The sequence below is a fragment of the Panthera uncia genome (genome assembly GCF_023721935.1).
Source record: "Panthera uncia isolate 11264 chromosome E2 unlocalized genomic scaffold, Puncia_PCG_1.0 HiC_scaffold_19, whole genome shotgun sequence".
Lineage (NCBI taxonomy): Eukaryota > Metazoa > Chordata > Mammalia > Carnivora > Felidae > Panthera > Panthera uncia.
In genome coordinates this window covers 4279111-4304254 of record NW_026057588.1, presented here as the reverse complement: position 1 = coordinate 4304254, position 25144 = coordinate 4279111, and the positions used below count along the sequence as shown (strand labels likewise).

Sequence of the window (25144 nt, the reverse complement as noted above, 5' to 3'; positions counted from 1 at the left end):
CCCCCAGCCCCTCCTCCCTCAGACCCAGGAATCCAGACCCCCAGCCCCTCCTCCCTCAGACCCAGGATTTCAGACCCCCAGCCCCTCCTCCCTCAGACCCAGGAATCCAGACCCCCAGCCCTCCTCCCTCAGACCCAGGAGTCCAGGCCCCCAGCCCTCCTCCCTCAGACCCAGGAGTCCAGACCCCCAGCCCTCCTCCCTCAGACCCAGGAGTCCAGACCCCCAGCCCTCCTCCCTCAGACCCAGGATTTCAGACCCCCAGCCCCTCCTCCCTCAGACCCAGGAGCCCAGGCCCCCAGCCCCTCCTCCCTCAGACCAGGAGTGGGCCCCCAGGACATAGCTGCCTTGGAAGAGGACTGTGTGTGGTTGATGGTGTTGGAGACAATGCTGAAGACGGTACGGATGGTGATGCTGGGCTTCTCTGGGCGGGAAGAAGGCAGAGTGAGCCCTCGGGGGAAGGGCCAGAACGTTGGGGGTCCACACAGGGAGGGCGAGGTGTGCTCACCGGTAACCTGGATGTGGGTCTGAGATGTGTCAGGGTGGAGGTTTCGTTGGGACCTGTAGGGGGCAATGTGGGGTGACTCTGGTGGCCTCCACACCGGGGTCCTCGCCCTTCGGCCTCCCGCGGGCAGCAAGACCCCAACCAAGCCTACTTCTTTTCTGCAGATTTCCTTCTAGGCTCAGCGTGCTCCTGCCGTGACCAGATGAGAGGCACAGAGTCGCCCACGGCCTGAGACTTGAATTTGCGCTTGAGGGTCTGGCGGTGGGAGGAGGGACGGTGGGCAGTCAGGAGGCTCGGGGCCCCCAGCCCGGCCCCTCCCCAGCCCGGCCTGCCCAACCTGCTCACCCTGGCCTTCCTCTGTTTCTGAAGTGTCAGCATCTTGTAAGGAAAGTTGGGCTCCACAGTCATGACTGCAGAGGAAGGGAGGACCTCCAGTCAGGATCCCCGACAGGGAGGACGTGAGACTCGGGCAGGGGAGGGGGGAGAGCTCAAGGGCTGGTAGGTGTGGCCACGCCTGGGGCAGGAGAGGCTGACAAGTAGGGAAGGGTCTGAGGACACGGAGGCTGCTCACCCGAACGTCCGGACTGGGGCTGGTCCTGTGGACGGGGAGGGGGTCGGTCAGGACGGGTTCCTCCTCCTGGTTTCCACGTCCCCATTACCTACCCAGCTCAGGACTCCAGGACCCCAACCCGTCCCCATGCCAGGACCCAGGGGTCCTGCCCTCTGCTCCTGCAAACCCTGGAATCTAGGCCACCAGCCATCTCCTCCCTCAGATCCTGGAATGCGGGCCTCCTCCCTCAGACCCAGGAGTCCTGACCCCCAGCCCCTCCTCCCTCAGACCCAGGAGTCCTGACCCCCTGCCTAAATCTTGGGATTCTGGATTTCAGCTGTTGGTCCCCGCTCTGAAATCCAAAACCACAGCTGCTTCCAGGGTCTGTGGGGGGGGCACTGCCCACCTGGAGGCGCCAGGTGGAGGCAGGAGGTTTGACGCTGGCCGGGTCCCTGGCGGGCCCATGCGGGGTCCTGGGGAGCCAGGTAGTGGCGGGCTCCTGGAGCAGATTGATGAGCCGGATCCAGCGGTCAAACAGGAAGCCGGCCTCGTTGCGGGGGGCATCCAGCTCCAGGTAGTAGCAGCGGCCCGTGACCAGGCGCAGTTTCAGGCGCCAGGAGGACAGGTCATGCACGTAGAGGCGGGTCAGGTCCAGCGGGAGCATCCTGGGGGAGGCAGGAGACAGACATGGTGGAGCAGAGGATGGGGCAGGGCAGGGGCGGTGGGGGACGAGGGAGGGGGAGAGGTGGGAGAGGGACATGGTCGAGGGGGGATAGGGCAGGCCTGGGGAGCGGGGGGGGGGGTGCGGAATGGAGGCACCTGGTGAGGACGAGGCTGGAGCACTCCCTGCCCTCCGGGGGCTGAGCGATCAGCAGGATGTCTGGCAACACCAGGCCAGGCTGGGAGGCAGCCACACCCATGGTCACACGGTTGGTTCTGTGGTGCACGTACACGGGGGCCCCTCGATTGGTCACCTGGGGGGCCAGGGAGAGAGGCTGGGACCACTCCTTTCTCCAATGCTCCTCTGGCACCCCCAGCCCAAGCCCCCTACCACCTGAGCCTCCCCACCCCCGCGGCTGCCTAGTCAGTGCCTGCCTGGGTTCGAACCCCCCAGTCCGGGGCGGGGGGGGGGGGGTGGTGTCTCAATCCCTTCCTGCCCCTCTCCGCCCCCAGGGTGCAGGAAGCTGGGGACCTGAACAAAGTTACTCTCGAACATGGGCAGCGGGCGGAGGGGCAGGTACTCGCCCCTCTGGAGGGTCTTCTGCAGCTCGCCTAGCGTGGGGACCCATTTTGAGGGTCCCTGGAATGGCTCCATGCGCCTGATGTTCTGAAGCCGGTTCACGGCGGCTGCAGAAAAGGTGGGTCACCCCAGACACAGAGTCAGGGACCCGGCACCTGGGTGCTTGGCCTGCCCAGTGTCCCCCAGCCCACCCGCCCTGGCCCTTTAGGCTTGGCAGGTGCCACAGCTCAGGGGTCCCAGAGGGTGGGGCTTCCCCAGGGCTTGGCCATGGCCCTGTGGTGGAGGGTGGTCAGCCCTGGCTTGGGGGAGGAGCCTTGGGGGGGGGGGGCTTTGTGCCCTCATCAGACATTTGGGGGCCTTTTGGGGGGACCGCGGGGGGGGGGGGGGGCGTGGACTCCCTTCTCCTCCTGGGATGTGGCCTAGAGTCTCGAGGGCTGGAGTCTGTGAATCAGAAGCCACGACTGCAGACCCAAAGCTACTGAAAACTCAGGGCCCCCAGCAGGATCTGTCTTGGACATTATAAATGGATAATTAACCAAAGAGTTTCCCACTTAAGAAGGGAGGCCCGAGCATGGCCCCAACTCACCACTGACCCCTTTCAGGGACCTTGAGGAAGACTCATACCCCCCACTGAGCCTCAGTTTCCCCATATATAACCGATTTGTGTCTGTGGCAGTGATTGCTGAACATTGGTTATAAAGAAAGGGGCACGGGCTTTGGAAGGAGCTGGACCTCTGGCAGAAACACAGTGGTCCCTTTCAAGGTGTGACCTTGAACACCATGTCCCCTCCCCTGCCAGCCTCACTTTCTCTCACCTGGAAAGTGGGGCATGATGGAGCATTCAGGGAATCATGTAAGTAAAACCCCACACTTAAGACACGGCCCAGAGCACACACTCAGTGAGCAGTCATTCCTGACTCCTTCTGAGGTCTTGTTTTGGGGGAAGGGGTTGGCTGGCATTCCGTCCTTCTAAAAAGTGTGTATTTTTTTTTTAATGGGTCATGCAAAACACATGGTCACTGTAGAAACTCTAATTCGGACAAGCACAAATAATGAAAGCACCCATAATCCCACCCTGCCTTCCACCCTGAAGGGACCATGGTCAACATTTTGGTGTATTTTCTTCTAGGAGTTTTTTTTTTTTTTTAATTATTATTTTAAAGTAAGCTCTATGCCCAACGTGGCACTTGAACTCACGGCCCAGAGATCAAGAGTCACATGCTCTACTGACTGAGCCAGCCAGGTGCCCTGTGTTCTAGGACTTCTTAAAAAAATCTATATATCCATCCATCCATCCATCCATCCAGAGAAGCAAAGTGGGAATCATGCAGTGGTTAGTAGCCTGCTTTCTCTATGTCTTAAAGCCGCCTTTGTATCATCCCCCCTTTATGGCTAATAGTTTTCCATCACACAGATGGGTGTCATTTATTAAACCATCCCTCACTGTTGAACATCTAGGTTGCTTCCAATTTGCTGTTGTGAACTGCCATAATGAATGACCTCGAACTTGCAGCCTTGTCATGTACAAGCACTGTAGGGCACTGGATGACCTTCTGGAACCTTCTATTAAATATTTATTGAGAGTCTATGAAGTGCTGTGCACCAGATGAGGCTCAGACCCTGCCCTGGAGGACCAACCATCTCCCCTCTGCTGTCCTGCCCACTAAGGGTCCCTGCCTCCCTCTACTCCAGGGACCCCAGCCCCCAGCCCTCAGAGAAATCACCTCTAAGTGGATGTGTATGACAAATTTAATTTCCCCTTCTGTATCATACAAAAGTTTCTCGCATTTTGTACAAAAACCCAGGCCTCTTTCCCTTCCCTCCCCACCCCAACACAAAAAGTAATTGTTTAATAAATAATATATGCTCCTGCCTAGGCCCAGAGGCGTGGGGAACAGGGAAACACTGTGGCCAGACGTCTTAGAGATTCAAGAATCCAGGACTCCTGTTCCCTCACCCTTTGGTCCCCAAGCCCACCCACCTCCCACCCACGCCCTTAAATAAATAAGTATAAATAAGGCACAGATGCCCCCCCCCCTCTTCTGCCCAGGTCTCCTGGAGGGACCGTCTCTAATCAGGGGGAGAAGAAGAGGGGGGTATCTCCTGACCTCCATGCCCCTAGTCCCCAAATAAATAAATAAATAAGATGTGGCATCGAAGGACGTTGGCGGTTCTGTGTAGCTGGTCACAACCGAGTCTTCAGCAGCAGCAAGCCCCGCACGGCCCAGTCAAGGGTCAGGTGCAACCCCCCAAGAATGGCGTGGGCTGCCCTGATGCCTCCCCAGGCGGAGGCTGGGGGGGCCAGTGGGGGAGCTGGTGGGTCTGGGGGTGCTTGGGGTAAGGCCAGGCGGGACATCTGTTGGGAGAAGACAGAAGGTTAGCAATGGGTGGGGGTGCAGTGGGGGTCCCGGGAAGGGGCGTTTGGAACCTGGGAGTCCAGGCTGCATGTTTCCAGAGGGTCTTTAACCTGCAGGGTAGGGTTTCTGGGTGGGGAGTTCTCAACATGTTGGGTTCAGAAAGTGGAGGCTGGGGCCAAAAGGTGGAGGTCTCAAAGCTGGAACTCCAGGGCCAAGCTCAGGGGATTGAGGGGTGAAGTCTATAGAGTCAGGGCTGGGATCCTGATGCTAGGCGAACGCTGGGGGCTGTAGGCTCAAGTCTGGGGTCAGGTCCAAGATCTTGGGGCTGGTGTCTTACATGTGGGGTCTCTAGGATCCAAGCTCAGGGACTCGTGGGTGAGGGCTGGGGTCTCAGAACTGGGAGCTGGAATTTGAGGTCCAGGGTCTTTGTGGTCAGGCCCAGGAACGGGCAACTAAAGTTTTCTGATCTCAGGTTCTTGGGTCTCAGGTTTTGGCGGTCAGGGTTTGGGGGTCTTAAGGGCTCACAACCAGCATCTGAGGTCTTAGAGACTCAGAGCTCAGGATCTGGGGTCGTCTCACCCGAGATCTCAGGATCTAGGCTCTTGAGGTCTGGAGTTTGCAGAGTCAGGGTCTCCAGGCTGGCTTTGGGTCAGGGTCTGGGGCCTCGAGGGGGCTGGGGGTCTCTGAGCAGGCCTGGAGTCTGGGGTCCCAGGGTCTCAGGTTTCAAGTCTAGGTATGGGGCCTGGGAGCTGCGAGGTCGAGGTCGTACCAGGAGCTGCAGCCGGCGCAGCAGTCTGTCCAGCCGGGCCTGCAGGGCGCCCAGCTCCGGCTCCAGGGTCCGCAAGGAAGGGCCGCCCGCCCGCCGCAGCCACTGCACGTGCCGCAGGTAGGAGAACAGGTCTGCCCGCAGCCGCGTCAGCACACCTGGGAGCTAGGAGGCAGGGCATGGGGGGCATCAGGGAACACCTGCCACACGCCTGCTCTGGCCCCCAGCCCCCCTTGCACCCTGGCCACCGCCCAGCTCTCACCTTTGCCCCCTCTTCCCCTTCCCCTCCCCTTACCTGTAGGGCTCCCAGTGCCCCTGCACTCATGGCCAAGGTGGGAAGAGAGTCCAGGTTGTGGTCTCCGTCGGCTGGAAATTTGTCTCTCTGTGGGGAAAAAGAAGCCTTGAGGGGGACCCTGCCCAGCTCCAAGGGTCCCCCCATCCTGCAGACAGGCCCCAGACTCCCCGCTCCCGCTGTTTCCGTGCGAGCCCAGAAGCCCTCCACACTCCGGGTCCCTGTCCCAGCCCAAGCCCCGGCAGGCTCTCCCACCAGCTGCGCAGCAAGCTGTCGAGTGTCCGCCAGGAGAGAGCGGGTCAGGAGGACGGCGCTGTCCAGCTCGGCCCGAGGGTCTGGGGAGGCCCGTGGGGGGCCCGGCGGTGGCCCCGGGGCAGCAGCTCTATCCGGCCACAGGCTCAGAGCGACCAGGACCAGGCAGCAAACACCTGGGGGCGGGAGAAGGCAGAGGGAGCTCAGACCGGACTGGTGGGTCCGGGGGAGGAGGGACTGGGGGTCCCGAGTCCCGGGGTGGCGCGCCCAGGGCAGGTCGCAGGCCCGGGGCGGGCTGCCCTCTCCCTCTCCCGCTCTGGCTGCCCCGCCCGTCGGAGCAGACGCGGCCTGGGGCGGGTAGACGGGCCGGGCGTCTCCCGTCCGCCCCCGGACGCCGGAATCTGGGCCCCGGGGCGGGGCGTGAGGGGGGAGGCACAGGCCAGAACCTGCCCCCTCCCCGGGCCTCGGGAGCCCGAGCCGGACTGAGAGCGGGGCAAGGAGACCGGGACAGGAACCCGGAGGCCCAGACCCCTGCCCAGGGGGACCGCGGAAGGCCGGGCCGTGGTGCCGGGGATGCCCCCGGGGCACACCTGGGCGGAGGGACGCAGAGACGCGGGCGCAGCGGGGACGCGGGAGGCGGACAGGGACCCGGCGGCGGCGCGCTCCCCGGGGGCTCCGGCCCGCTGGTTCCCCGGCAGCCCATCCCCCAGCCGCCCCGCCCACCCCCGCGCCCGCCAGCCAATCAGCGCCCCCCGGGCCGCCCCGCTCCCGCATCACACCCCCAGCCCGCCCCCCGGGCCCTCCCCGGCCGCTGTCTGTCCGTCGGTCCGCATCTGTCTGGCTCTCCGGTTCCTGTCTGCACCACTGTCTCTCTTTCTCTCCTCCCCCTGCCTGGGGGGTCGGCGTTCGGGACTTGCGCTCACCTCCTCGGGCTCCCTGCCTCAGTTTCCCTCCCGGAGCCTTTCTGTCAGGATGCCCGGGTGTCTGCCGACTCCCAGGGCGTCCCGCGCTCTTGGGGGTCACCTCCCGGCATTTGTCTGTCTCTGTCTGTATGTCTTCATGTCTCTCGCGCTGCCCTGTCTCCGCGTCTCAAATCCGTCCTCCTGTCTCTGCCCGTCTCTGCTCCCGGCCTCCTGCTGCTTTCTCTGAATCTCCTTTCCTGTCCTCCGTCTCTGCCTCCCCACGGCTCTCTCGCTCTCCTCTGTCTCTCTCTGTCCGATTCCGCTGTGTCTGTCTGCTCCCCACCCTCCTCGCCGCGGTCCCTCCTTCCTCCCTTCCTGTCCCCCCCCCCCCACCCTATGAACTTGAACCAACTTACTGTTCATGTCCCCACAGGGCAGGGATTCCCCAGGGCAGGGGGCAGGGAGCTGGGGGCCTTTAACCCTTCCCTGTCCGCTGCCGGGGGGGAGCCCTGGGGGTCAGCTGGGCCTCGGCCTGGGGAGGGGAGGCATGTGCGTGTGAGCAGCGAGGGCCGTGGCAGTGAGGGAGTGTGGATGCCTGGGGGGTTATATAGGGGGCCAGGGCGGGCGGGCGGGGGGCAGGCAGCAGGGGAGGGCGGCCTGACACATCCTGACTCACCCTCCCTGCCTGCCTTTTCCATTCAGACGGAGCCGGCTGCCTCGCAGGGCTCACGCTGCCTTGCTCAGAGGAGGGCACGGAAGGAAAAGTTGGAAAAGTTGAAAAGAGAAAGGGGGGGGTGGTCGGAGAGGGGCTGGTGAGGTCATTGGCGTCCCCTCCCTCCACCTCCTCGGCCGGCCGCCGCAGGGGCAGACACACACGGCGCAGAGGGCTGGGGCCCGGCTGCGGGCAGCGGGCGGGGGTCCACAGGACCAGGACTGGCACTGAGGGACACGGAGAGCTGGGGACGGGGCCACAAGACGCAGGATGGGGAGGCAGAGCGACCCCGTGGGACGAGGAACGGAGAAAGAGAAGGGGACGGAGCTTGGAGACCCAAGCAAGGAGACAGAGACACTTGGAGAGATGGGGACATTGGGGCAGAGATAGATCCTCTGAAAGGCAGAGATAGAGAGACGGAGACACTAAGGAGATACACTGCAGTCGCAGAGAGACCCCAGGAGGAAGAGGGACAAAGTTGCAGTCATAGAGGGGAGGCAGGCTGCAGAAGAGATACAGAGAAAACAGAGGAGCAGGTGACAGAGCAGAAAGGCCCCAAGAGACAGAGGCAGGGGGACAGACGCGCTCAGAGACAGAGGTGCTGAACATTGAGGACAGAGAGGGGCAGAGCCTTTCCCCAGGAGACAGGTAGGGATGTGAAGGTGGGGAGAGAAGCAGAGATGGAAAGGAGGTGCGGTACCCCTCTGTGCCTCAGTTTCCTCACCTGTGAAATGGGGGTGACCGAGTACCCATCCTACCCCCCAAACGCCGGGGTAAGAATGACTTCACCCATGCAAAGCACGCAGTCAGCTCTCAGGAAATATGAACCATTGTTATTCTCTTTCTTGATTTTTATTAACACATGCGGGGAGACCCAGAGAAAGAAGGGTGGAGATGTTGCGTGAGCAGAGGAGGCAGGGAGGTTGACAGAACTGCAGAGAGAGTGGCTCAGCCAGGGAGAGGAGCTGGGGACAGGGCACGGGGGACATCTGCATAGAGATCGCGGTGCAGAGAGGCATTGGCGCCAGAGGGGGAGACGCACACAGACGGGGGAACAGCAGCGTGGACATGGTACCCGGAGGAGGGCCAGGCACTTGGGCAGAGCCCCTGAGGGAACAGGTCCAGAGCTCCATTCCCAGGAGCATTCCCCCACCACCACCACCACCCAGGACAGAAGCGACAGTGGAAGACAAAGTGACGGGACTTTCCAAAGGTCCCCCGGCAGACTCCCTCTAGGCTCTGTGCTGAGCTGGCAGGGGGGACTCTGGGGATGAATGGAGGCTAGAGTTCTCCCCCTCCCATCCCCCACCATGGGAGGGGGGGGGGGACGACGGCTCTCCTCCCCAGGGAGGTGAGGTCACAGCCCCCCCATGGTGGGACATGACCTCATTGCTCAGGTAAGAGCTCTCTCTCCCTTGGTCTGTCATGGCCACCCCTTCCAGGGCCCCCCAGGGGCCCTTCCCAGCCCCCGTTCCCGCAGGGACCCAGGCCTCTGACCACTGGGTCTCCGCCCCTCAGGGGGCCTGTTTCCGGCTGAGTCAGCGTGGGGGGCCCAAGGCTGCGTCAGTGAGGGGAGAACTGACGTACCCCCCCCCCAGACCGGCAGGGCCAGCCAAGGTGACTCAGGCCACCAGCCTGGGGGATGGACTGGCCTGAGGGGATAGGGACTGGGCCCGGGGCCAGTCTGGGAGCAACAAAAGGGATCTCGAAATGGCAGCCCCTTCCACCTACAGGGAACCAGACCCCCTTCTTCAACCCAGGGGTCTGGACCCCCAGCCCCTCCTCCCTCAGACCCAGGAGTCCTTTCCCCAGCCCCTCCTCCCTCAGACCCAGGAGTCCAGACCCCCAGCCCCTCCTCCCTCAGACCCAGGAGTCCAGGCTCCCAGCCCCTCCTCCTTCAGACCCAGGAGTCTAGACCTCCATCTCCTCCTCCCTCAGACCCAGGAGTCCTGGTCCCCAGCCCCTCCTCCCTCAGACCCCATGCCCAGTATCCAGGCCCCAAACCCTGGCTTCCAGGTAGAGAAAAAAGTGTTGCCTTTTATAATTTGGAGAATACGCTACGGAAAAGGTCAGGAGTCTGGGGCCAGGTCAGTGGTGCGTGGCTGGGGCCAGTCCCCCCGCCCCACCCCCAGTGTCGCCTTGGCCATCACCCAGGGCTCTGGGGTCATGTTTGCCCATCTTTCATCCTTCCTGGCTGCAGGAGGCTGAGGGAGATGTGGTGGGCGCAGGACAGGAGGGCGAGGGCAGGGGGAACTCTCCAGGCTCCTGGGTCTTCCCCAGGGTGAGGGGTGCTCCAGCTACTTCCACTACAAGGACAGTAAGAAGGAAGGGGTGGGGTGCAGACACTGAGAGGCAGGCCTTGGGGAGGTGACAAGATGACAGGACAAGCAGGAACAGAAACTGTAGCACAAACCCCCAGAGTGACAAACAGACAATGATGTAAAACAATGGGATCTAGGGACACAGGAAGAAACAAACTCGGAGATCAGGGGAGACCCAGTGTGTGAGGCTCTGGTGGGGGGTCACAATCTTGGGGGAAGGTACCACTGGGATACTAGCGGGGAGCCGGGGTCCTTGCGTGTGCCGACCCCCTGGGCGAGGTGGGGCTGGCTGGTGTGAGGTCAGCAGGTCCGAGGCTGTGTGTGTCCGTCTGTCTGTCCCTGGGGGGTCCTGTCTGGCCTCTGGGGGGTGACGGGGCAGGCGGGCCGCAGAAGCAGCCCAAACCTGTCATTAGCGGTGAGGGCCGTGACGGCGGGGGGGCCCCCCCAGTCCCAAGTCGCGGTCCAGGGCCCTGGCAGCCCCGCCCCCCACCCCCTCCTTGATCCCTGAGGAATCCCGGGAATTGCGAAGTGGGTCCAGATGATGTTGACACAGGAAATGGTCATCAGCTGCTGGCCTCAGCTCCACAACCCCTATGACCCCCCACCCCCGGCCCCCTGCTGAGCCCCCTCTAACCTGTGTCATCTCTGACGGAGGCAGCCCAGGGCCACTCAGCTCCCACCAGGATGTTTACAGGAGATGCCCAGGGCAGGGGGTCAGCCTCACAGGGCTTCCAGAGAAATGGGATCTGGGCTTCTGGACAGTTGCCCTCAGAGGAGTCCTGGCCTCCTCCTCCCCCCTCAGACCCAGGAGTCCAGACTCCCAGCTCCTCCTCCCTCAGACCCAGGAGTCCAGACTCCCAGCCCCCTCCTCCCTCAGACCCAGGAGCCCAGGCCCCCAGCCCCCTCCTCCCTCAGACCCAGGAGTCCAGACCCCCAGCCCCCTCCTCCCTCAGACCCTGGAGTCCAGACCCCCAGCCCCCTCCTCTTTTAGACCCAGGAGTCCAGGCCCCCAGCCTCTCTCCTCCCTAAGACCTAGGATCAGGCCCTCAACACCTCCTCCCTCAGACCCAGGAGTCCAGACTCCCAGCTCCTCCTCCCTCAGACCCAGGAGTCCAGACTCCCAGCCCCTCCTCCCTCAGACCCAGGAGTCCTGGCCCCCAGCCCCCTCCTCCCTCAGACCCAGGAGTCCAGACCCCCAGCCCCCTCCTCCCTCAGACCCTGGAGTCCTGGCCCCCATACCCTTCCTCCCTCAGATCCAGGAGTCCTGGCCCCCAGCCCCTTCCTCCCTCAGACCTAGGAATCAGGCCCCCAGCCCCTCCTCCTTCAGACCCAGGCCCCCAGCCCTTCCTCCCTCAGACTCAGGAGTCCTGCTCCCCAGCCCCTCCTCCCTCAGACCCAGGAGTCCAGACCCCAGCCCCTCCTCCCTCAGACCCAGGAGTCCTGCTCCCCAGCCCCTCCTCCCTCAGACCCAGGAGTCCAGACCCCAGCCCCTCCTCCCTCAGACCCAGGAGTCCTGCCCCCCAGCCCCTCCTCTCTCAGACTCAGAAATCCAGGCCCCAAAGCTATACGGCCTCAGGAGGCCCCTCCTCACTGCCCTGCAAAGCTGACTGGAAGTTCACCTGAGAGAACTAAGGATCGCAGTCCCAACCCAGCTCCCCAGTTGGGCTCCTCCTCCTTACTGAGGGGAACCAAATGGGAAGCTTGACGACCTCCACATGGACTCCTTTCCCCATTTGTAGGTGGACTGAGGCCTAGGGAGAAGCCACCCTCAGGGCCCTCACATCCCTAAGGCCCCCTACACATGCCCCATACTTTCTCCACGGGGAGGCCCGGAGTGCCTTTGGGACAAGGGGACTCCTGAGCAAGTGCTCTGCCCCCCTCCCCCGGACCAACCCCCATTTTCCCCTTGTCCTCCTAGGCCATCTCGTTGTTGGGGGGGGGGCCTCCCTAACAATGGGGCTCAGGGAGCCTCAGGCCCCTGCCCCTGGTTGCTAGGGGGAAGACCCCAGGCTATGAGCTGCCCCGCAGGTATCGGGTTACTAAGTGGAGGGATTCCCTGGCAGGAAGGTCCCCCAGGCCCTACCCCGTGGAGTCCCCTGGTTCACAGGGAGCAGACGTCTTACACCACCACCGCCTCCTCTTTCTGCCACGGAGGCTCATTTTCATGCCCAGGCCCCCACCCCCACCCCACGGCCCTTCCCACCTGGTTGCTAAGGAAGCAGCTTCTTAACAAGCAGGCGTGACCAGGCCAGTGTGACCCCCTCTCCCTTCTTCCCCATGTCAAGGGGGCTCCTTGGCAACAGAACTTAGAACCTTGAAAGCTGGGTGGGCAGTGGGCGGGGCCCAGCTGGTTGCTGGGGTGATGGCCTTCAAGGTCTGTCCCCACAGAGGCCCCAGGGGTCTAGGGAGGCGACATGGTGGGCTCTGGGATCCCAGCTTTGAGCCTCTTCCTGCTGATGCAGGGCTCAGTAGGTGAGGGGGCCAAAGACAGGGTCAGAGTGCTGAGCAGGGAGCCTCCTCAGCCTTCATACCGCAGCCCCAACACCAACCATTTTCCTTCACAGATGGGAATGGAATCCAGGGATTCTTCTACCCATGGAGTGAGCAGTGGATGAAACCCGGGCCCTCCAAGGACAGGGAGCCAGACTAAACTCCTGGGTCTAAAGGGAGTAGGGACTGGGGGACTGATCCCCAGTCTGAGGGAAGAGGGGCTGGGAGCAGGACTCCTGGGTCTGAGGGAGGAGGGGGCTAGGGTCTGGACTCCAGGGTCTGAGGGAGGAGGGGCTGGGGGTCAGGACTCCTGGGTCTGAAGGAGGAGGGGTCAGGGGCCTGATCCTAGGTCTGAGGTAGGAAGGGCTGGGTGCCTGGACTCCTGGTCTGGGGGAGGAGGGGCTGGGGGCCTGGATTCCTGGGTCTGAGGGAGGAGGGGCTGGGGTCTGAACTCCTGGGTCTGAGGGAGGAGGGCTGAGGGTCTGGACTCCTGGGTCTGAGGGAGGAGGGCTGAGGGTCTGGACTCCTGGGTCTGAGGGAGGAGGGGCTGGGGTCTGGACTCCTGGGTCTGAGGGAGGAGGGGCTGGGGGTCTGGACTCCTGGGTCTGAGGGAGGGGGGGGGGGGGGGGGGGGGGGTCAGGACTCCTGGGTCTGAGGGAGGCAGCGCTGGGGGCAGGACTCCTGTGTCCCGCAGAGTAAGCACCGGGCAGACAATCCCAGAGCCTGCCTTTGGGACTGCGGTGTTCTGATGCTCCTGGCGGACTCTGTGGCATAGCTGACACGTGTGGTTGGTCCCAAGGCTGTGAGGGAGATGTGTGGGACCGGGAGAGCTGTGGGGGCCAGGCGGCCATCGAAAACCCCAATCTCTGTCTGCGTCTCCGATGCTGCTACCGGGACGGGGTCTGCTACCACCAGCGCCCAGATGGTGAGTACCTGGCAGCAGGGTCCCCTGGGGCTGTGGCGGAGACCCCTCCCCGCCCACCCCGGTCTCAAAGCTGCCTCCTCTGTGCAGAGATGATGCGGAGGAAGCACATGTGGGCGCTGGGCTGGACGTGTGGGGGCCTCCTCTTCCTGATCTGCAGCATCTGCCTGTTCTGGCAAGTGGGGCTGGGACTCCGGGTGGGACCCCATCCCCAGAGGGGCAGGTGGAAGGTCGAGGCTGAGTGTCCGTCCTCCCCGCCAGGTGGGCCAAGCGCCGGGATATGCTGAACCTTCCAGGCTTCTTAAAGGGCAAATGTGACCAGTCGAGGACCGAGTCTCTGTTGTCCAAGGACCGGGGGAATCTGAGCTACAAGAAGGGGTCCTCGGGCAGCATGCCGGCCTCCCTTCCCCTGGAGGGGAACCTGGACACATCAGGGGCCACCGAAGGGGAAGGGACGACAGAAGGGGGTGAAGAGACGGAAGGGGGAGAGGATGATGATTAGGGGCACTCCTGGCGGGACCCCTCAATACAGATCTAGCATATGGACCTGTGGTGCCTTTTCTAAGTATCATGGGAGCAGGAGATGGTCGAGCTCTGGGGCAGGGAGTGAGCGTGTGTGTGTGTTCGAGTGTGTGTGTGACCGTGTGTGTGCGTGATCGTGGGAGGTCTGGGCTGAGGGGGGGGGGGGGGGGGGGGTAAGCGGGGGGTGGCCTGGGCTGAGGCCGCAGGGCTGAGGGGTGCCCGAACTGGGCTGGGGTGGCATCCTGCCGCCATGAAAATGTGGTCCTCAGCTCTCCTGCGGGAGCATCACGGACTGTCGGCCTCTGCCTGCTGCCTACCCTTGGGATCCTGTCCCCAAGCATGTGCCTGGCTTCCCATCAATGCCTGAGCATGGGAGGGGCCCCTGCTGGACCCGGGCTGTCTCCAGTGGACAACTTTACTCTCAGGCTCTCCACAGGCCAGACAGACATTTTCGAGGAAGTGCAGACAGTTGAAGACTCATCCTGACCAGCCCTCCCCCCAATCTCAGGTGTCACCAACTACCCTCCATACATGCTTCCTCCCAATAAATATTTTGCAAGTCTAATTTGTCCCTCTGTGTGCTTCTCGGAGGACCTCCCAAACCACCAGAGGGGCCTGCGCTGAGGGAGGTGTGGGCTGAGGGAGGGGGCATCTGTGCTCAAGATCCTGGCCCCACTCTCCCACTGCCCTCTGTGGGGGGTCGGTGTGAAGCGGGCTACAAGGTCCCCAAGGGCACGGGCAGCTCCTCTGGGGGTGTGGCCCGGCCCCAGGGCTGTCCCTCTCCCAGACAGACACACAGTGCTAGGAGGCAGAGCCATTTATGGGGGGGCGGGGATTGGGGGAGGACTGATAGGCATCCTGGTGGCCAAATGATTTTGGGCACAGCTGCACATCCTGGTCCAGTGCCAACAGGTGGGGCCATGGGTTCGTCTGCAGGAGGAAGGGAAGGGTTAGTGGCTATTCGGGACCCCTCTCAGTATCCATGCATCTGCTGGGTCCCCCACCCAGCGGCCTGAGCGTGCAGGGGAAGGGAGCCCCTTCTTGCTGCTTTAGCCCCAGGGAGCTCACACACCTTCTCCTTTGTTCCTTCATCTCCCTCCAGGCCCCCCTTCAAGGCAGCACCTGTGGGCCTTTAACTCACCGGAGCCCAGTGGTGCCAGGTAGAGAATGAGTGACAGGAAAGTGAGAGAGGAGAGACAGAGACGTGTAGAGGGAAAGATGGGCACAGAGACCAAGACAAAGAGGCACAGGAGACAGGGACAGAGACAGAGACACAGGGACAGAGAAAAAGGGAGATTGACAGAGAAAGAAAACAAGAGGGGATAAATAACAAAGAACGGTAGTGGCTCTGTCTGTCCACTCAACGGATTTTGGCTCCAGAGGGAGAAGGGAGTGACCCAGAGCCAGAATCTTCAGGTCCCTGTGTTACAGTTCAAGTTCTCTGTCCTTCATGCACTGGAAACACTTCACCCTGCCCACTAAGGAGTCCTGTGTTTGAACAGGCCTGTCTTCCTTCTAACAGGGGCCTTCGCTCCAGTCAGCTTGGCCCATGTTTCTGGCAGGCAGGTGGCTCCAGCCGGAGATCCATCCAGATGTATTAGACTTTGGGGCAAGGTAAAGGATTTTCAGGGGTCATTTTAACCACTGGTGAGTATTTCTGCATTATATGCCAAATTTTGTGTTAGCTGATGCTTCAGCTATGCAAACATCTTCTATTTTTCTTTCTTTCTTTTTCTTTCTTTCTTTCTTTCTTTCTTTCTTTCTTTCTTTCTTTCTTTCTTTCTTTCTTTCAGTAGGCTCCAAGCCCAACATGGAGCCCAGAGCAGGGCTTGAACTCATAACCCTGAGATCAAGACCTGAGCAGAGATCAAGAGTCAGACGCTTAAACAACTGAGCCACCCAGGCGCCTCGCATACATCTTTTCTTAAACCAGTCTCCTCATCTGAACTACAGAACACAGCAGATGATTGGAGTGACTATTTTCTGAATTCTCACAAAGAAGGGTATATAAGTAGTATCATTCTGAATACATAGGAGAAAAGTTAATTCCTCACATACAAAGAAGGTCTTAGGACATCAGGATTTCACTCTTTTATGGAAACCCATTTGAGAAAGTGATTCAGTCACTCATCCATTCATTGTTCTACCTAGCCGTCCACTCATCGATCCAACCATCCATTCTCTCATCTATCTACCTACCTATCTGCCCAAACTATCCATCCAACCACCCATTCACCCATCTACCAGTTCATCAATCTAACCATATCCATCCATCCACCCCTTCATCTATGCACACATCCACCCAACAACCCATCCATCCACCCACCCATCCATCCATCCATCCATCCACCCATCCAACAACCCATCCAACCATCCACCTACCCACTTATCAACCTCTGGTTTCCCGAGTTTACTTTTTGCTAGGCCATGCTAAGAATGAAGACACTAGAGGCCCAAGCCTTACCGTCAAGATGTTGCCTGTCCAGCGGGAGAGATAGTACCAGCACACAGATACAACAAGACAGATATAAGAGATAACAGGGGTAACTCAGACAATATGAAGACCCAAAGAACGGCAGCAAAATTGAGTTGGGCCATAATGAACACATGGGAAGTTTTCTGTGTGGAGTACAGACAGCAAGGGCGCTCCTGCTATAAGGGAAAGCACGAACAGAGGTCAATTGACATGAGGGAGCCTGGTGTCCATGCACGGAGGGGTGCCATCATAGCTGCAAAGAAGACAGGGGATGCGGGGCTGAAACTTGTGGGGCCCACATGCAGTGAGTGGCTAGGATTTTCTCAGAGGGCAACAGGGAGCCATAGCAGGTGTTTGAGCAAAGCTGGAGAGTGTGTGTTTAGGAAAGGAGATAAAAGGTAGAGGAGAGAGAAAAGGGAAGGAAAGAGCAGTAGAGCCTTCCCTGCATCTCACACTCCTCCCGGTGTTCTTACTCTTTCCCTCTTTTTCGGAAGAATCCCAGCTGTGTGCCCTCGGGCAAGAGGCGGCACCTTTCTGGGCCTCAATGTCCCCTACAGGGATGGGGATGATACTAGGAGTGATGGCAGAGACCCAGTTACACAGAGGGGATTAAATGGGACCTGGTGCCGCTGGGGGCTGGGGTGCAGAGCAGGGTCTCCAAGTGTGGGGGTGAGGTAACAGACATCCCTGGGCCTCATCTGGGGGGCAGGGTCTCCTTGTGTCTTCCAAGTCCACTGTCATGCCTTGCTGTCTGAGCCTCCACCCTCTAGGCCTTGCTACTCTCCTTTCTAACCTTGACCCCTGGGTTTCCTCCCTATTGTCTCCCTCCATCTCCATCCCCCCATCTTTCCCATTCTTTCCACTTCTATCCCCACCATCTCTCTCCAGCACTTCCCCCCCCCCCCCCGCCCGTCTCTCCAGCTCTCCCTCTGTCTCTCCACCTCCCCCTCCCCGCCTCCCCCGTCACTCTGGCTGTCTCTCCCCTGTCTCTCCAGCTCTCTCCAACTCTCCCTGCCGCCCCACTCGCCGCCCCGCCCCTCACCTCGGGCTCACTCGGTGCCGGCGCCCGCCGCCCCGGGCCCGGCCTCGAGCGTGGCGAGCTGCAGGCGCACGCGGCGGGAGCTGGCGGCGGGCAGCGGGGGCGCGCGGGCGGCACGGCGCGCTCCCCGGGAGCCGGGCGCGGCGCGCGGGCCGGAGGAGGAGGCCGGGGCGGACCAACGGCGGGAGAGCTTGCGCGCGAGGCGGGCGAGCGCCGAGGGCCGCAGGCCGTAGTCGCGCTCGAGCTCCTGGCGCGAGATCTCGATGTTGCCGGTGTACCAGAGGATCCAGCCGAGCAGGCTCAGGAAGACGAGCAGCGCTCCCGAGTAGATGAGCAGGTCGCCGAAGTCGCGGCCGCGCACCTGCAGCTGCGCGAACACGCCGGTCAGCAGCGCCGCCATGCCCGCCACGTCCAGCGCCACGGCCAGCAGCAGCGCCATCCGGCAGCGGCCCAGGCCGGACGCAGGCCCTGGCGCGGCGGCCGGCGGGGACGGTACACCGGGCGGGGGCCCCTGCGGGGCGCCCACCGCTGGCGCCGCGGCCATGGCCTTGCTCCGCCAAGCTGGCTCCCCCGGAGAGCGTTCCGGGGTGCGGCCGGGCCCGGGGCGGGGTCAGGGGACGGCGCCAGGTGTGCCCGGCGCCCTCCTGGTCACCTGAGCTGGCTGGGTGCAGACCGGCCCGGCTTGGGGGAACCCTGGCCGCGGTTTCTGAGCACGTCCCGGCCCTCAGAGGCCTGTGCTGGGGGACAGCCTGGCTCACAGATAAAGGTGGGAGGGGCCTTATTCACCCCCAAGGAGCATGAAGGATCAGGGTTGTCTAAACAGGCAGCGTGGGGTGCTATGGGAGCCCCGAGGTTGTTTCTGCTCAGTGCCTGTCACCAGGGCCCCCTGCGCACCAGCGCCCGACGGCTGGGCCAGGCGTGGAGGTGGTGGGGGGAGAGGAGGCTTCAAATACAAGAATCAGACAAGGCCCCTGGACCCCAACGAGTTCCGGGAGGCAAAGAATCAGCAGTCAGGGTGCCCTAATGGAAGAAACATGGGCCCTACGGAGCTTTCTCTCACTCATTGCCTGTCTCCTGGGGCCTCTCGTGCGCCTGGGAATGAACCTAGAGGCACGAAGGTGGATGGTTCTTGCAGCCCTGTGCACACCAACCATTAGATCCTGGGAGCTCTGGTGCAACGCTGCTGGTTATAGCGGTGAGCACAGCTGCCTTCCAGACTCCGGGCGCTCTGATGGGGGCAGCAGGCCGATCCCCTGGTTCCCGTCTGCTCAGGAGGTTTTCCCTAGTGCCTCTGGACTGCCAGGACTCATTCGGGGTGAAGCCCAAAAGCATAGAGAGGGACCAGACGAGGCTCCTGCCCTCAAGGAATTCCCAGAAATGATCACACATCAGGGTGCCATTAATAATGGGGTCGACCTAAGCCACTGCCATTCCTTTTAGTGAGCTGGGGTCCCCTGATATCCTCATCACCACCAGCAAGCGCCCAGCCCCGTGCTGGTGAGGCTGAAGCCACAGGTCTACATCAGGCAAAAAATAAACCTCCAGAAAGTTTAACGGGTGTGACAGTGGGCACACTGGAGAGGGGAGAACGGGGGCGGAAGGCAGCAAGGCACGGAGAAGAGGCTGGGCCAACAGGTATGGACCCCCTAAAGGAACCAAGAGCTTTCCCACGCAAATCTCTTTTCCTCCAAGGAACTCGATCTTTAGAGGGAATCTATGCCCTCCTGGGGTGGCAGTCTGCGAGGAGATTCCGTCTAGCTTATCTCTAGACTCTAAACTCTAGATTCTAAACTCTAGACTCTAAACGGTTTAAGAGTTTATTTTTTTTATGTTTACTTATTGTTGAGACAGAGAAAGAGCATGAACGAGGGAGGGTCAGAGAGAGGGAGACACAGAATCTGAAGCAGGCTCCAGGCTCTGAGCTGTCATCACAGAGCTCCACGTGGGGCTCCAACTCACGGAGTGTGAGATCATGACCTGAGCCGAAGTCGGACGCTCAACTGACTGAGCCACCCAGGCGCCCCTAAGAGTTTATTTTAAAAGGACCTGAGGCGGGCAAACTGAGAGGTCTGTCGGGATTAACTACAGAATTCTGAATGTGGCCGAATGGAAATCGAGTGTTTCCGAACAGACCCGAAAGGGCAAGCGCCTATAAGAGAAGGCCACCACCCAGGGGGAAGAGCGTTTCCTGAGATTTCCGAAAATGGCCGAGCGGGCCTCCGTGCCTTCGTCGGGAATAGCCGAGAGGTTACGAAGAGCGGAAGGATCCGAAGACGCTGGAGCTGGCCTTAGGTAATTCACGCATTGGCACGTTCATTCATAAAGCAAATGCTTGTTGAGCGCCTATACTGTGCCAAGCGCTGGTGAGCAACCCCGGAGAGAAACCGCTGAGGAAAGGGACTTGGGGCCTCTGAACTGGACCCACTGGGAAATCCAGCCGTGGAATTCCGAAAACACACGAAGGGCCCCCGGCACGGTGGCGCTCCGCCTCCGAGAACACGCCCTCGGGTCCCTGCCCGAAGAGTTCCGAAGGTCTTCGAGCGGCAGGAGACCAGCTGGCGGAAGAGGCCGAACATTTCCGAGCCGCCTCGGAGGCGGACGGAAGGAGGCGGGACAGGCGGGGGCGGTGCGCGCTCACGGAGGAAGCGGAAATGCGTGTTGGTATTAAAGGCGTCGCCCCGCCCCCTGCTTGCCTCTTTCCGTCTCCGGCTGCTGTAGGGAGCGGAGGTGAGGTTTGGGCTCTCCGTCGGCCCGCGTGGTCGCAGCACTTTTCCGCGGCCCTGGGTCTCTGCCTTTGCGTGGCCTCAGTCGCTGCGCCCCTTGTGTCCTTGGCTGTCCCCTCCCCCCCCGAGTCCACCGCTGGAAATCGCTGTGAATTCTCGAGTTCTCACTCCTGCGTCCCCCGCAGTTAGTCTCGGCCTCCCGAGTTCGGGCCGCCGCCTCCGGTCATCCAGCCCCGTCTGGCAAAGTGCTAGTTTCGCTGTGTGCCCCTGGGGACCCCTATTCGCCCTGGTTCCCAGTCACACCCTGCCCCTGAGGCGCCGGTCCGGGACTCCCTTTGATACCTGTCCCTGCCCCTTTTCCCGCAGCTGCCGCCATGTCCGCCCACCTGCAATGGATGGTCGTGCGGAACTGCTCCAGCTTCCTGATTAAGAGGAACAAGCAGACGTACAGCACCGTGAGTGGGGCTGGGACGCCGGGGTCTGAGGGGGGCACCCTCGCGGTCGCGGGGCCCCTTCCCTCCTCGCGACCCCGATGCGTTCTCCTTCCCAGGAGCCCAATAACCTGAAGGCTCGCAACTCCTTCCGCTACAACGGGCTGATTCACCGCAAGACTGTGGGCGTGGAGCCGGCGGCCGACGGCAAAGGGGTGGTGGTGGTGATGAAGCGGAGATCCGGTGAGCATTCGCCCTGGCTTGGCTCCGGGCTGCAGACCCCTCTCGGGCCACAGCTGTAATGCTGTGGAATCGAGGATTCCCCAGATCGGGAGGGAAGCTGTGTGAGCATCTGTTAAGCTAGCAGGATCTCATCCACACCAGGTGGTTCTAAGGGCTAAGTTGCAGGATTGCATGGTCGTGTGATGTTTTCAGGTTAAGTCCTTGAAGCATGTCGGGGAAGGTAGATGTCCCCATTTCACAGGTGGGAAAACAGGCCAACAGGTAAGAAGTGACAGGCTAGTTCTGCATGGGAAGCAGCAGTGATGTGACCCCCATAAACTGCTCTGGGGCCTGGACAGGTGTCTTTAGCAGGTCACGGGGACAAAGCTTCAGAGGCTGGTAAAGGTTGAGTCTGTATCCCAGCTCCACCATCTTTGTTTGTTCTTGGGGAGGTGGGGAGGGGGGTTGGTTTAAGCGATCGGAATGAGGATTTCCCTGGGCTCTTGAGTACGGCTGCTTTCTCTTTGGGTTCGCAGTCCAGCATGCTGTTCAGTGACAGCAGTGGCCATGGCCTGTTGGCTCTTGATGGGACTCCCGCCCACACTAGAGGGGGATTACTGTCCCTTCTGAGGAGCACAGCACCCGGAGCAAGAGAGAGCTTGGAACGAGCTTGTAGGGTTCCGGTACTCCTGAGAACCCTGTTCTGGTGCTCTGGGCCCTGAAAACTGTACTTTCTTCTCACATTGGGTGGCCTCCCCCGGGCTGTCAAACTGGACTGACGTGAGGAGGTAATGTTTCTGCTCTGAGGTCAGCAACTTGGTCAAGGCCAGTGTTTAAAATCACTGGTGTGGTGCAGCGTCCTTGGTTTCTTGGGTGACCCCTTTTATTACAATCTTTTTTTTTGGAGCCTGGAGTCTACCCAGGACCCCACTGTTCTACTTGAGATCCTAAACCTAGGCCTGCAGCTTTGTGGCACAAGAAAGGGGGTGCTTTCCTTTTGATCGTGGGTAGCGGGAGTCCTGGCTCTGCCTGTGCAGGCATGCGGGAGGGCAGGTGCTTGGCCCAGGGCTCTTCCTCACCTTGGCCTTCTCTGGCCCCTTCATGGCTTGCCAGCAACTCAGCCAAGCCTCATTGTTTGTCTCACACCCTTGTTCCAGACGGGGTAGCCTGGGCCCTGGGGTAGGGCAGGAAGAGACCAGAGCTTTGGTGTCCAGAGCACTGGCTGCCTGGCCAGCATGGGGGTTGTGCCCGCAGGGCATGGGCAGATAGCCTGTGTTCACCTAGCTGCTGTGTGCCTGTGACCTTGGATGAGAGTTCTTCCAGTGCTTCTGCATTCCTTTGTCAAGTGAGTTGATGACTGTTAGGGACACGGGAGAAGACCCGTCAGGGTGCTCGGCTGGGCCTGGCCTGTGGCAGTACATGGGTGGATGGCGTTGGCACCTGTGTGTCCGGTGTGAGACCACACCACCATTGCCTGGGAGGTCCACTAAAGATCCAGACAACTTTCAGGCTGACCCCTGCCACCCTCTAGGCCAGCGAAAACCTGCCACCTCCTACGTGCGGACCACCATCAACAAGAATGCCCGGGCCACCCTCAGCAGCATCCGGCACATGATCCGCAAGAACAAGTACCGTCCAGACCTGCGCATGGTGAGTGGGGCTGCCAGAACTGAGGCGGGGCCTCTGCCGACCCCTCCTTGGGGGAGGACTGGTGGGCTGAGCCCGTTCCTTGTCGCTCTAGGCTGCCATTCGCAGAGCCAGCGCCATCCTGCGCAGTCAGAAGCCGGTGATGGTGAAGAGGAGGCGCGCCCGCCCCACCAAGAGCTCCTGAGCACCTGTTTCCCCTTCCCAAGCAATAAAGATGTCAGCCACCTCGCCTGGGGCTCCACGCCTGTGTGTGTGTGCCTGCTTGTGCAGGGTGTTCTTCGCCATAACATACAGGTCACAGCGTCCGGGGACCGGAGGGCCCAGGGAGGGGGTGGTGGAGCCCAGGCCCAGGTCTTGCTGGCAATGTCCAGGCCAGTGTTCCCTGCCCCTCAGGCTGGGGGTTGGTACAGGGTCTTCCTTTTTCTTTTTTTTAATGTGTATTTGTGAGACAGCAAGCAGCGGAGGGGTAGAGAGAGGTGAGAGCATCCCAAGCAGCCCGACGGGGGGCTCGAACTCCGGAACTGTGAGATCCTGACCTGAGCCGCCCCGGTGCCCCTGGTACAAATTCTTACTCTGAACATCAGAGGTGACTGTCCAGTGCAGCAGATTAGAAAGTGGATGCTAAACGTAAAGTTGACTACAGTCCTCACCTCACAGTCTCAGACTCTGTTGACACGGGACACAGCTTCAAGAAAGACTGGTGGAGCCTCAATCTCATGGATGGGGATTGGGGCCAAGGGTCAGCCCACTGTCATGTCCTGTTCATGTCCTGGTTCGTGCCTCGTGCATGTGTGGCCTGTGAACACGAGAGCACGTACGCTTTAGGGCTTTGTGGTCTCAGACTGGACAGCGGACCCTTCCTAGAGGGTGTCCAGTTGGTTCCTGACGGAAGCGGGTCCTGGGACAGCTCCCAGCCCTCATGGGGATTAAGCATCAGGCCCACGGGAGTGAAAGGTCCCAGGAGGGATGGGCAGAGCCCTGGCCGTGGGGGCCAGGAGTGTGTCCATCTCTGCCTCGCCCGTCTGAAGCCAGAGTTGCTGGTCTTGGGCTCAGTGGTGGCTCCTGAGTGCTCAGCCCCCATAGTGGGCAGGAGCCACCAGCTACGGGTGACCTTAGGCATCCTGTTCGGGCCGGGAACCACACACAACCCCTTCACTGGGCTACCCCTTCTCCCATCCTGAGGAGCTAGAGTAGTTTGTGGTGGCTTCCACCCCTTTCCTCCTGGTGTTTAACAGCTGGTGATGGCTGCTAGGCATGGGACCTGGTTGCCTGGGTCCCACCAACATGTCAACCACTAGCTGTGTGGCTCTGGGCAAGTAACTGGACCTCTCTGTGCCTCCTGTCAGAACTGAGTGGGCTGGCGAGAAGAGGGCCTGCACAAGACAAGTGCTCAGTAGCAGTGGGTTTTTGGTCTTCCAGAAGCAAGTACAGCAGGAAGCGGGATGTGTTTGTGTGCAGATCTGTGTGTGTATATGCAGACACATGGGGAGTGGCTGTTTCTACCAACAGCTGTGGTCACTCGACAAAGCAGGTGTCCTAGGCTCAGGTTGGGAAGGGGTCACATTGTCATTGCCCTGACCTGTTCCCTGCATACACACCCTGTGCCAGCCAGTATGCCACAGGTCAAGGATCCCACACAGGAGACCCCTGGTCTCTACTGTTCTGGAGACCATGTCCTGGAACACCCCTGCTCCCTGTCTCCACTCCAGAGCCCTGCGGCCAAAGGCATCCTGCAGAGGCCCCCCTGTCTGCATCAGGGCAGGACCCCTGCCTCGGGGGGTGCCTTTGTGGGTGGGTCACCTGGTGGCTCAATGCCTCAGTTTCCCCATCTCTGAGAGAAGCATTTCAAGTGCCTGATTCTTCAGGGGTCCACAAAGCAGAGATTGTGGTTTTGTTTGCTGCTGCGTCTCCAGCACTAGCTCAAAACGTCTGCAGAATTGAGTTGAGGGTAGGACACACCCTTGGCTGCTGTCACAGGGTCACTCAACACGGGGGCTCGGCTGAGAGGCTGGCCTTAATTATATTTCCATTAGCACTGGCATATCAGATACGTTGAGATATGTGTGTGTACATGTATGCATATATATGCATATATACGTATATATCCATCCATTACATACGTACACACACAGATACTTGCATTGCACTCCCTGGTCCTGCAACCTTGGGCAAATTACTAAACTTCCCTATGACCTTGTTCCCTCATCTGTGATGTCTACATCAACAGATCCTACTTCCTAAAGCTGTTGAGAAGATACAGTGTGCAAAAAGCTTAGGAAGAGACCTGCCATGTCATGCCCACAAATCATAATTGCGTGAATGAATGTTTATTATAAATTATTTTGACTGGATGGACTCAGATAATCGGAGATGCCTTCCCATGTTTATAACTCTGTGCGGGAAACCATGTGTGTTTTCCAGGGCACTCGTGAGCACACGTGCCGAATCCATACACCCCAATACCCTGTGGTTCCCAAGTTCATGCGAGCGGCCGTGTGTGTTTGTGAATGTCGTGACCTCTGCAGCATTTCTGATCCAGGCTGTCCAGCAAATTTGTTGATCTCCCTTTGTTTCTCTTGTAGTCACTTGGCTGGAATAAAACCATCTATTCTTTTAAAGTCATTATGAAAATAACGTGTGCACGTGGTTTGGAGATGTGCAAATGGAAGAAGAGTATCCAGGGGCAAAGGGGCCCCAGCATCCCAGCCCCTGGCTCCACAACCTGTTTGTCGCGTGTTGTTCGTGGAAGTTATCGGAAACTCTTCACAAATACCCACG

At 60.5% G+C, this 25144-nt stretch overlaps 5 protein-coding genes across 12 annotated transcripts in view; 2 read left to right on the top strand and 3 right to left on the bottom strand.

The window, feature by feature from the left end:
- GARIN5B (golgi associated RAB2 interactor family member 5B) overlaps positions 1–2415 on the bottom strand; it is a gene marked incomplete at its 5' end in the record, with an annotated part of 7540 nt that extends 5125 nt beyond the window's left edge. The window contains 8 exons of the mRNA XM_049621371.1: positions 345–421; positions 506–558; positions 654–757; positions 848–912; positions 1074–1098; positions 1459–1717; positions 1872–2026; positions 2245–2415. Of these exons, the coding sequence (XP_049477328.1) occupies positions 345–421; positions 506–558; positions 654–757; positions 848–912; positions 1074–1098; positions 1459–1717; positions 1872–2026; positions 2245–2415 (909 nt within the window). The remainder of the gene's footprint in view (positions 1–344; positions 422–505; positions 559–653; positions 758–847; positions 913–1073; positions 1099–1458; positions 1718–1871; positions 2027–2244) is intronic.
- A 909-nt stretch (positions 2416–3324) lies between these two features.
- On the bottom strand, positions 3325–12164 carry IL11 (interleukin 11). Of its 7 annotated transcripts, XM_049621482.1 has the most exons (6): positions 11978–12164; positions 10529–10539; positions 5963–6135; positions 5711–5797; positions 5419–5580; positions 3325–4648 (listed from the first exon to the last, which is right to left on the bottom strand). In XM_049621482.1, exons 1-6 carry the CDS (start codon positions 12058–12060, stop codon positions 4478–4480), a joined length of 687 nt encoding a protein of 228 aa, XP_049477439.1. In that variant the 5' UTR covers positions 12061–12164; the 3' UTR covers positions 3325–4477. The 7 variants fall into 7 exon arrangements, 4 of the variants coding, with proteins under 4 accessions (XP_049477439.1, XP_049477437.1, XP_049477436.1 ...); XM_049621480.1 differs by lacking the exons at positions 10529–10539; positions 11978–12164 and adding an exon at positions 6550–7888; XM_049621479.1 differs by lacking the exons at positions 10529–10539; positions 11978–12164 and adding an exon at positions 6550–7888 and having other exon boundaries at positions 3852–4648; positions 5711–6135.
- An 85-nt stretch (positions 12165–12249) lies between these two features.
- On the top strand, positions 12250–13852 carry TMEM190 (transmembrane protein 190). Its single transcript, XM_049621509.1, has 5 exons — positions 12250–12366; positions 12459–12494; positions 13184–13309; positions 13397–13481; positions 13568–13852. The coding sequence occupies exons 1-5, from the start codon at positions 12309–12311 to the stop codon at positions 13806–13808; spliced, it is 546 nt and encodes a 181-aa protein (XP_049477466.1). The 5' UTR covers positions 12250–12308; the 3' UTR covers positions 13809–13852.
- A 784-nt stretch (positions 13853–14636) lies between these two features.
- TMEM238 (transmembrane protein 238) lies at positions 14637–17921 on the bottom strand. Its single transcript, XM_049621510.1, has 2 exons — positions 17347–17921; positions 14637–14758 (listed from the first exon to the last, which is right to left on the bottom strand). The coding sequence occupies exon 1, from the start codon at positions 17885–17887 to the stop codon at positions 17354–17356; it is 534 nt and encodes a 177-aa protein (XP_049477467.1). The 5' UTR covers positions 17888–17921; the 3' UTR covers positions 14637–14758; positions 17347–17353.
- A 2065-nt stretch (positions 17922–19986) lies between these two features.
- The window catches only part of RPL28 (ribosomal protein L28), a 139127-nt gene continuing 133969 nt past the window's right edge, over positions 19987–25144 (top strand). Inside the window, exons 1-5 of one of the 2 annotated variants that reach the window (XM_049621512.1) lie at positions 19989–20070; positions 20433–20521; positions 20617–20740; positions 22251–22369; positions 22461–22595. In XM_049621512.1, the coding sequence (XP_049477469.1) occupies positions 19995–20070; positions 20433–20521; positions 20617–20740; positions 22251–22369; positions 22461–22550 (498 nt within the window). In that variant the 5' untranslated portion in view covers positions 19989–19994 and the 3' untranslated portion in view covers positions 22551–22595. Of the gene's footprint in view, positions 20071–20432; positions 20522–20616; positions 20741–22250; positions 22370–22460; positions 22596–25144 lie in introns of those variants that run through there. The other variant, XM_049621513.1, reaches the window with a different exon arrangement.

What these genes read in the sequence shown, in the direction of transcription:
- IL11 (XM_049621479.1), bottom strand. Translation starts at nt 6,733, where the DNA reads ATGCGGGAGCGGGGCGGCCCGGGGGGCGCTGATTGGCTGGCGGGCGCG. An exon ending in CTCTGCGTCCCTCCGCCCAG is followed by an intron (nt 6,136 to 6,549) that starts GTGTGCCCCGGG and finishes TCCCGCCCCCAG; the next exon opens with GTGTTTGCTGCCTGGTCCTG. An exon ending in GGGCACTGGGAGCCCTACAG is followed by an intron (nt 5,581 to 5,710) that starts GTAAGGGGAGGG and finishes CCTGCCTCCTAG; the next exon opens with CTCCCAGGTGTGCTGACGCG.
- TMEM190 (XM_049621509.1), top strand. Translation starts at nt 12,309, where the DNA reads ATGGTGGGCTCTGGGATCCCAGCTTTGAGCCTCTTCCTGCTGATGCAG. An exon ending in GCTGATGCAGGGCTCAGTAG is followed by an intron (nt 12,367 to 12,458) that starts GTGAGGGGGCCA and finishes TTTCCTTCACAG; the next exon opens with ATGGGAATGGAATCCAGGGA. An exon ending in CTACCACCAGCGCCCAGATG is followed by an intron (nt 13,310 to 13,396) that starts GTGAGTACCTGG and finishes TCCTCTGTGCAG; the next exon opens with AGATGATGCGGAGGAAGCAC.
- TMEM238 (XM_049621510.1), bottom strand. Translation starts at nt 17,887, where the DNA reads ATGGCCGCGGCGCCAGCGGTGGGCGCCCCGCAGGGGCCCCCGCCCGGT.